The 9,274-nt window shown below is 37.1% G+C and overlaps 1 protein-coding gene across 1 annotated transcript; it reads right to left on the bottom strand.

Moving 5' to 3' along the window:
• Positions 1-7,040: 7,040 nt before the first annotated feature.
• LOC133795419 (O-methyltransferase 1, chloroplastic) lies at positions 7,041-9,043 on the bottom strand. The gene is made up of 7 exons (XM_062232872.1): positions 8,791-9,043; positions 8,474-8,628; positions 8,268-8,388; positions 7,859-7,983; positions 7,643-7,771; positions 7,393-7,557; positions 7,041-7,256 (listed from the first exon to the last, which is right to left on the bottom strand). Exons 1-7 carry the CDS (start codon positions 8,984-8,986, stop codon positions 7,185-7,187), a joined length of 963 nt encoding a protein of 320 aa, XP_062088856.1. The 5' UTR covers positions 8,987-9,043; the 3' UTR covers positions 7,041-7,184.
• Between the last annotated feature and the right edge of the window lie 231 nt (positions 9,044-9,274).

Below are 9,274 nucleotides of genomic sequence, written 5' to 3'. Positions count from 1 at the left end.
AAGCAGGCTCGATGGCAGGAGTTTGCGGTGGAATTCAACTTCCGTTTTGAGCACAAGGCAGGACGCTTGAACCAGGCAGCCGATGCCTTGAGTCACAAAGCAGAATTGGCGACTCTAAAGATATTGGATAGTTTGTCGACTAGCGTGGTGAACACTATTAGAAAAAATTATTTTGCCTCAATGGAAATTGACAATAATATTACAACTCTAGACAATATATTACAGATAAATATTGATTGATTGAATAAGGTTACAACTCTCTAACTGAAAATACAAATAAACTAAAAAACAAGAAGAAGAGAAGAAGAATAGAATAGTGAAAATACAACTCAAAGCAAGATGTTACAAGTAAAGTAAAATGTTTGAAATAAAGAAAAGAAGATTACAACCCAAAACAAGAAATACAAATAAACAAAAGAGAATAATATGAAGATGAAGAGAAATAGAATAGAAAGAAAGAACAAACAAAATAAATAGAAGCAAGTCTCACTCACACTACCAAAGTGAAGAGTGTTGGGGATCACCAACTTGAACAAGGTTTGAAACCTTTGTCCAAAAGCTTATTTCCCCCTAACTCAAGCACTAAGGGATCTCTCACAGATTATAGGAAATTCTTTCTGGAATTATCAAGCCTCAAGGTGTTTCTAGCCAAGTGCTCTAATGGATAGAAAATGTTGTGTCTTACAAGTGAGCTATAGGCTCCTATTTATAGAGTTTAGAGACACCCTTTGAATTTCAAATTCCACCAACCCCCATGGTTGTTACCAATGTTTAATTTGATTAATATGGAATTAAAAAAGAGATTTGGGAGTTATTTGGGTTTTTTGAGCCGTTCAACAAAGATTGAAAAAACTGAAAAATTGGTCAGTTTTTCGCCTGTGGCCGCGGCCAGAGACATTAATAGCTGCGGCCACTAGTCTCTGTCCCACAAGCCGCAGCCACCAACATTCAGTGGCCGCGCCCACCGACCAATTTCAACACAAAAAATATGTTGTTTTTCCAAACGGTTCCAAACCATCCCAAATGATTTTGTAACTCTCAAAACACATTATTGGGGTTAAAATCATATCTCTAACAGCCATTTCACATATGGCTTTATGAAATTCATCTCAATATTGTGTAACAACAAATTTACACAATAAAGGGTAATATTTGGAAGTTACAAATTTGTAACACCAAATATGTTACATTATTTGGATATATCTCATATATCTGAATATTGTAACTCTCTATTATATGTTACAATATGTGACACTCTTTGTCACATTTATTTAATCTAAAACATTATATTATAATATAATATAATATTACATTATATTATAAAATAATATAACAAACACTCCCATCAAGGAGCGCATCAAAGAAAACCTGGAGAAAGACCTGATTGTCAGAACCATCCTGAAGCTCATGAAAGAAGGCAAGACTCACCAGTTTTGGGTGGAGAATGATCTTCTACGGGCAAAAGGGGGCCGTTTGTATGTTCCGAAAGCTGGAGATTTGCGAAAAGCATTACTAGGTGAGTGTCATGACACCTTGTGGGCGGGTCATCCAGGGTGGCAGAGGACGCATGCCCTTTTGAAGAAGGGATACTACTGGCCACATATGCGAGATGATGTAGTGGAGTACACCAAGACCTGTCTCATCTATTAGCAAGACAAGGTCGAGAGGAAGAAGACACATGGGTTGTTGGAGCCGTTGCGAGTCCCAAGCCGACCATGGGAGAGTGTTTCGCTTGACTTTATAACCAACCTACCGAAGATAGGGGATTTAAGTGCGATCTTGGTGGTCGTAGACAGATTCTCAAAGCATGCAACATTCATCCCGGTGTCGAAGTACTGTTTGACAGAAGAGACAGCACGACAATTTTTCAAGCACATTGTCAAATATTGGGGAGTGCCCCAGAACATTGTTAGTGACTGAGATGGGAGTTTCACTGGGATCTTTTGGTCCGAACTATTCAGCCTCTTGGGGTCACAGTTGAACATATCCTCGAGCTACCACCCGCAGACAGATGGGCAAACAGAAAGATTCAACGAGATGTTGGAGGAGTACTTGCGCCACTTTGTCAATGCCAATCAGAAGAACTGGCCGCAACTACTCGATGTAGCCCAATTTTGCTTCAACTCTCAAAAGAGTTCTTCATCGAATAAGAGCCATTTTGAAGTTGTTAATGGACAGCAGTCCCTGTTTCCCCACTCAGTGGATGAATACCGCGGTCGGAACCTGCGAGCCTTTCACTTCACAAAAGACTGGAAGAAAACTACAGAGATTGCCCGAGCTTATTTAGAAAAAGCATCAAAGAGAATGAAGAAATGAGTAGATCAGAAGCGCAGACCACTGGAGTTTAAAGCAGATGACTTAGTATTAATCAAGTTGAGGCCCGAACAGTTGAGATTCTAAGGGGACAAATACATTAGACTCGTTTGCAAGTACGAGGTCGGTCCCAATCATCTCAAAAGTTGGCATAACCTCTTACAAAGTCGATCTACCAGCGTTGATGAAGATACATGCGGTCCTTCACGTCAGCAACTTGAAGCCGTATCATGAAGATCCAACAAATCTAGAGCGCAACCAGTCAACCAGAGGAGGAGTCATCATTCAACCAAGGAGCAAGCGTCAACCTGAAGAATCCTAGCGGAGAGGACGGTCACCACTGACCGTAAAAAGCACAAGGAATATATGGTAAGATGGAAGGGGCTCGCAGACAACAAGATAAGCTGGGAGAGGGCGGAAGACTTGAAGAGGCTCACACAGAAGATTGAAGATCTACAAGGTACTTCGTCGAGGACGCCGAAGAATTAAGTGGGGGAGAGTGTGGTGTGCTGCCCCTTTGGCACACCCACATGGGGCCATTTTGTAAGTGAGCATGCCTTGGTGATTGATCATTAGTCAAGTCTTGCACCAAGCAACCTCGTGGGGTAGGGTAGTGGCAATATTGTAATTATTCATATGTCTCCCAGACAAAAATCATATGTTACTGGGTAGACCTTGTATCCCTAGAAGGCTCCTTAGGGGGAGGTGACCTGGTGACTTAGGGAAGCACCACGACCACTAGCAGATAGGGGCTAAAGTTGTGTACTCCCTTGCCCTATCAAGGCTATATATTAATAAAACGATGTTTATCCATACTTGTCTGTGTATGCTTCCTTATTGTCTATGTGTTACTTGATTGTTGTCTTCATTGGGTCATCACGTGCCACTTGCCTTGTTGTATGCTTTTGTGTGGTGTCGACGTTCTATGGAATGACTTGCTTTGTGATTGCTCATACTTCGTTATTGCCTGTTGCATGTCTGAGATGTGTTTGTGGCTAACCATTGAGTTTGTTTGCACGCAGGCGTGAGTTGTAGGCTGACTTGCTAGCTTGGAGTGTCCGCAAGTGTCACACGTTCCGTCTACTTGGAGTTCCCAAATAGTCGGCCCGTGACACGGGGCAGGTGCTCCGTTTAATGCGAGGCAAAAATTGACTTTGCTTCGTTTAATGACTTGCACCGTTTAATGCAGGGCAAACCCGCCCCATTGCCCCTCCCCGCCGCCCCATATTGCCAACCCTAACCCCAATTTGTAAGAGTGGCAACACACGCAAATAAGATCACCGACACCTAGAGCCCAATCACAAGGAAACCTGCTAGAGAACAAGGACACCAACCACAGAATCAAGCCCCCTCCTCACGAAGCTAGCACCATCATGACCAATCTTAGAATCATAGCCCACTGGGGGGAACAAATCAATAGAGGCCAAGCACACTGAAGCCACCAACCCCATAACCCAACCTCACCAAGAACTGAATCCAGGCCATACGCCTACACATCCCAACCCTAGACCCCCAGAACCATTGATTTGCACGGAGATGCCCCGTCGACAGAGAAACAATAAGGCCAATACGAAGAAGGCTCGACCCACACAAATGGCTCCTCACAACAGACGAATGCAACAAGCCACATGCTAAAGTCGACAATGACCCCCTAGCCGTGAGAGGTGAAGAAAAGCAAGAGAAAACCTAGATGTCAACATAAAGACTTTTGTCAGAATGCATTGAATAAGCAACTTCCCTAATTTATTCAAGAGCAAATGGAGCAACCAATGGCAAATTCATTTCTTGATTTTTCTAATTAGTTTTTTTAATGAAGTTTATTGAATTTAGTTTTTTTTAATGGCAAATGTATTAGCAATATTACTTACTTTATTGAATATTTTATTTGTTTGTAACGTATGTGTGACAATGAAGTTTTACAATTGTTTTAGGGTTTTCCCATAATTATTGTGACGATAATTTTATTTTATTTTATTTTTTGGGAAAATTATTCTTGTGATTAGAGAATTTGTTATACTCATTTTTTGCACAATAACGTGGGAAAAAATATGTTTACTGAGATGCAAAGAATAAGTTGTTCGCCAATCTAGGGTAGATGGTCATCATTTGGCTAATTGTCATAGTGAGCATGGTCTAGTCACCATATGTACATAGACTAGGCAGATAACGTGTATTCATGTATTTACGTCTCTGAGTTGGTAATTTATCAGGTTCATACTCGAATTTCTTGAGATTTAACTATAATCAGTAATGAGTAGCTAGTCACCTAGTGACACTCAAATTCCTACTATAAATACGAGGACAGAGCTCAAAACAATGTTAGAGACTCCATTGTACTAAAGAACACTTACTCCATTGTAATATAATCTCAACTACCTCAAGAAACTCAAGTGGACTAGATTCATTTGATCTTGAGGTTTGGGGAGCAAAATATAATAAAATAGACTTAGTGGAGAGGTAATTTATTCATTCAAACCATTATAAACCCCTTTGCATTTACTATTCTCCAAGTTCGTGCAATATTTGTTTTTTTTCATCAGATTACTCATTAACTAAAATCAGAGTCAACATAATTAATTTTAGATTTTTTTCCTTGAATTCCTTTCCAAATTTTAATTAATTTCATTTTCAATTGAAAGAAAATTTCATAGTTGAAAGATGTATATTATTTTTTATTTTGGGTTATAAAAAATTATGATTTGATATTAACTTTTGTTAGCAACAAATGTATAATTATTTTATAGTCTTAGTTTATGATAACGTATATTAACACATCACTTTGGCACCTTAAAGCTTAGTGTTTGATAGTTTACTTTTAGCCATTTTCCTTGTTTCATATTTATTTTGTAGGTTGAAGAGTTATGTGGATGAAGCAAAGAATAATGAAGAATTTTTTAAAAAGTTGCTAACTTTTTAGGAGTTGAAATTACTTGGCACTACAGGGATTAAGTGTGGGGACACTGAAAGAATGAAAAGGCTATATATTATATCATGCTTAAGTGTTTTGGAGCCCACCATTAAGCGTCGCAATGGTTACACAGTGTCAGAACTGGGTAACTAGTTTTGTGCGAAAAAGTTGCTGGCTTTTGACCTAGGCTATAAAAGACCAAAGGATGGCCAGCTTTACAGAGTTTTTAGAGAGGGAAGTTAATTCAAAAAGCTTAAATGAGAAGAAGTAATGGGAGAATCAAAGCCTTGAAGATTGGAGGAGTAAAATAGAGTGTAGTGGCTGGCTAGAAGAAGTGCTAAAGCTAAACTAAGGGTGTGGCACAAGGAACATGCCAGCTACTATAAATTAAAAGAGTGTTGGAAGAGCTGGGAAGTGCAAAAAAGTTACTAATGAAGTTTTACATTGACAACAAGACTCCTGTAAGCATTGCTCACATTCCTGTTCATCATAATTTGTACATGCAAAATGATAGACAGTTTATTAAAAAGAAGGTGAAGAATCTCATAATTTGTACTATATTCATACTTACTGGACAACAAACAACTGATGTTCTCACCAAATGACTCGCTTGATAAAAGTTTCAAGATTTTATAAGTACATTGGACATGATTGATATCTTATTGAGTATATCACCTTATCTATTTACGTGTATTTGTTGTATAGTGAACTGTACTTTACTTGTGTAATGTCTGCCATAGGAATAGGTCCTAGATTGTTTAAGTTTGTTCCTAGAAAGGAGGTCTAGTAGGTTACAACCCTAAATTTAAGAGATTTATCACTTCGAGTGTCTATTTATCGAGTAAATAATTAAAATTATTACTACTGTTTTCACTAATTTTGCTAGTATACGATTTATGGTAGATCTAAACTGGAAAATCTTGAATTGTAGTGGATCAGGCTTATAAGAATATGAGGCAATTCAATTATTGCCAATTACTTATGGTTGGAACCTATAAATTTTAGCACAAATTGCCTAAAAAGTCCATAACGCCCACGCCCACGCCCACGCCCACGCCCATTACAAAAATCAAAACTAGGTAAAGTCATCACAGACAGTTACTTTACTAATACAATAGTGTTCGGTAACATAGCAAAGAGAATATATAATATATAGAAAAGTCTACAATAAGGTAAGCCTTTTTACCTTATCCTAGGACAAGACTCTCTTTTACACATGTTAATTAATTATTCCTAATTTTGTGTCATGATCTATATTGTACTCTTTTGAGAAATTTTAGAAATTCTAAATAAATTATGGTGTTAAAATAAAAGTTCCAATAATTTGTGTCAGTTACTTGGTAAATTATCTGAAATTTCTAACTAATAATTACATTGAATGTTGTCAAAAGAAAAATCTAACATTATAATTGATTTACATGTCTAAAATAAAACCGAATACTATTACTATCAATAAAGTAAAAATACTATACTTTTTACTAGAATTTTTACTAGAATCTCCCCATATATATAAATAATTTATACCAAAATACTAGAGTTGGATGTCTTCTTAAAGCACCATCAATGGATGAGGTAAATTAACTAATTTTTTAAATTATAGGAAAAATGGTAAAAATAAGTTTTTACTAGATGAGCTAAATTTGAATTATTTTATATATTTTTACCTAAATGAATAGTATTATTCTACATGTAAAGATAACTATTTATTAGTTAAAATTATTTTGTTTAATTATATTTTATTTTATTTTGTTTCTTACTCTTTCCTTTTTTTAGTATTTTAATATATAAAAAATAATATTTAAATGATGGAGAGAGAATAGATAAGTTAATGTACAGTGAAATGTAAATATTTTATGTAAAACTAATAAATAAAGTGTTGGTGATGTATTTAAAAAAAATAGAGTATAACATGCAGTTGAAAGCGATCTTAGTCTTGTAGATTGAGCAAAAATACTAGTTACATCTACAGCTCCTCGAAACCTTCTTCATCCCCTTCTTCTTCGAGTCTCTGGAATTCACTTCTCCATGTTTCCATCTGCAGAACATGCTAGCACATTAGAAGTTACAAACAGCAACAAAGAAAAATTTTGACAAAAGAAAAAACGTTTAACAAAGAAAAGACAAAGGTACTCTAATTATATTTTAAATGTTTGCAGAAGCAATCATCTTACTTGATCATCAGAAAACCGCAACTGTTCGGCAACAAACAATACACTCTTGTAGTTTCCTGGTGCTAGTAACTTTCCGAAACTCCTAGCAACTTCCTCATGGTTAACCATCTCCACCCGGAAGCCATTACTCAAGAACAGTTTTTCCATCCATTGTCTTACACTAGACTGCACAAAAGAAAAGAGCTCAGGTGGTGTCTTTGTTGTTGTTGACAAAGAAAAAGAGTTCCATTTGAGAATTAAGACATGTAACCTCAGTTCCGATATTGGTTTCTACAACCCGAGCAGGCAATACGCCCAAGAAGAAACATCCCTTTGTAGCCAAACCACTTACAGTGATTAACATCTCCTCAAAACTGGACAAATTCATCACAGGCAGTCCCTGTAGTAATAAACCAGAATTATCTCTTCAAACCCTTAACGTAAACAAAATGAAGTAAGGATTTTGTAAAAGTGATATGTGAACCACCTGTATGGCCCAGATACTAGGCCGGTTTCCATTAAAGCCATCAGCACACAGAGTCTGCTGAATGTTCGAGGACTCCAATGGAATATGACGGAACAAACAGCCTTTTGGAAGTTTAGCTCCATTCCCTGAGGCATTTTAGGAAACAACACCCTATCAGAACATGTTACACAGCTTAGTTTAAGTGACTACATTTAAGAAAAATAGAAAATTTTGATGTAAATTTTGCTAAAGTAAATTTATAAAGACATGCTAAAACAACTGGGCGATAATGTCACAGTTAGTCTTAGATTCGCAAGTTGTCTGCAAACTCCCCAATTTATTTATTTATTATTATTATTATTTAATCAACATCAGCAATGTTCAAATACCAGCAATAGTATGTGACCAAAATTGAAAAAAGAAAGCATACTTTGAAGCTTTTCAGTAGCTTCTCTGAATATTCTATCTGGGGATATATCGAATATCCTAGTTGAGGCTGGCCAGCTCAGTCTATAAGGCCGAGTGTCCATTCCATCTGTTAACAGAACAACCTGCAAGCTCAAGAACAACACACTTGAGCTTCAAAGAGATGAGAAAGAAGTAGTCATTCTTTGTCTATTAGTCATGGCTAATCACCTGCTTTAGTCCATCAGTTTGGTTCGAAAAGCCAACCAATTTATCATCAATGAATTTGGTAGCGAGTAAGTAATGGAGCGAACATTGCTTCTTATCATCCAGACGAAACTGGCGAGGAAAAAAGCAACCCGCATATGGATCATGAAAGAGAGGCTCTGCATTTGCAAGGAAAAGTAAATATTTTTAGCCATTTCTCATTTACTTAAAAGAAAGGAAAAAGGAGATGCATAAGAAAACTGAGCTGACTAACTATTCGACGAATTGCCTCATTGAAAACATGGAGCAATTTGAAGCAATATATAGGGAAATGGATTTGCCTGGTTGAAGGGTCTCTTGCAAACGAAGAGAAGCGGCGCTAATGGCGGCTTGGAGTAATGGGTCATATTCATCGTTGACTTTTGCTCTCAAGCTGCCATTTTTACTGGCACATATCTTGGAAGTATAGGCTATTGATTGACGAAAGATAACATTGGCTGGATTATGAGAAAATCCCACAACACTGCTGCAATACATTCCATACACTGCACTTTGCGCATTCCTTGACTTTCTGCGATGATAATATTTGCAAACGAAAGGCCGAGTATGCGATTTGTCATTGTTGCCCTTGACCAATCATGGGATAGCATGCTCTGATGAGGCCCAGGGTCAGGCCCAAGCCCATTAGTCAGCTTCTCTGGGCTCACTCTTTTGGGCCCGGACTATTTTTGCAAAATAATGGTGTTGGTGTTGGTAAAATTAAAAAAAATAATTTTTTATTTAATTAATTAAAATTTTGATAATTAAATATAAAATAGTATTTAG

Source organism: Humulus lupulus, chromosome 1 (assembly GCF_963169125.1).
Source record: "Humulus lupulus chromosome 1, drHumLupu1.1, whole genome shotgun sequence".
NCBI classification, from domain to species: Eukaryota; Viridiplantae; Streptophyta; class Magnoliopsida; order Rosales; family Cannabaceae; genus Humulus; species Humulus lupulus.
The sequence above is the reverse complement of the archived record's forward strand: the minus strand, read 5'-3'. Positions and strand labels throughout refer to the sequence as shown.

Coding starts and splice junctions, on each gene's coding strand:
- LOC133795419 (XM_062232872.1), bottom strand. CDS start 8,986: ATGTATTGCAGCAGTGTTGTGGGATTTTCTCATAATCCAGCCAATGTT. Junction 8,629..8,790: donor GCAAGAGACCCTTCAACCAG/GCAAATCCATTT, acceptor TTGCAAATGCAG/AGCCTCTCTTTCATGATCCA. Junction 7,558..7,642: donor AAACCAATATCGGAACTGAG/GTTACATGTCTT, acceptor TCTTTTGTGCAG/TCTAGTGTAAGACAATGGAT.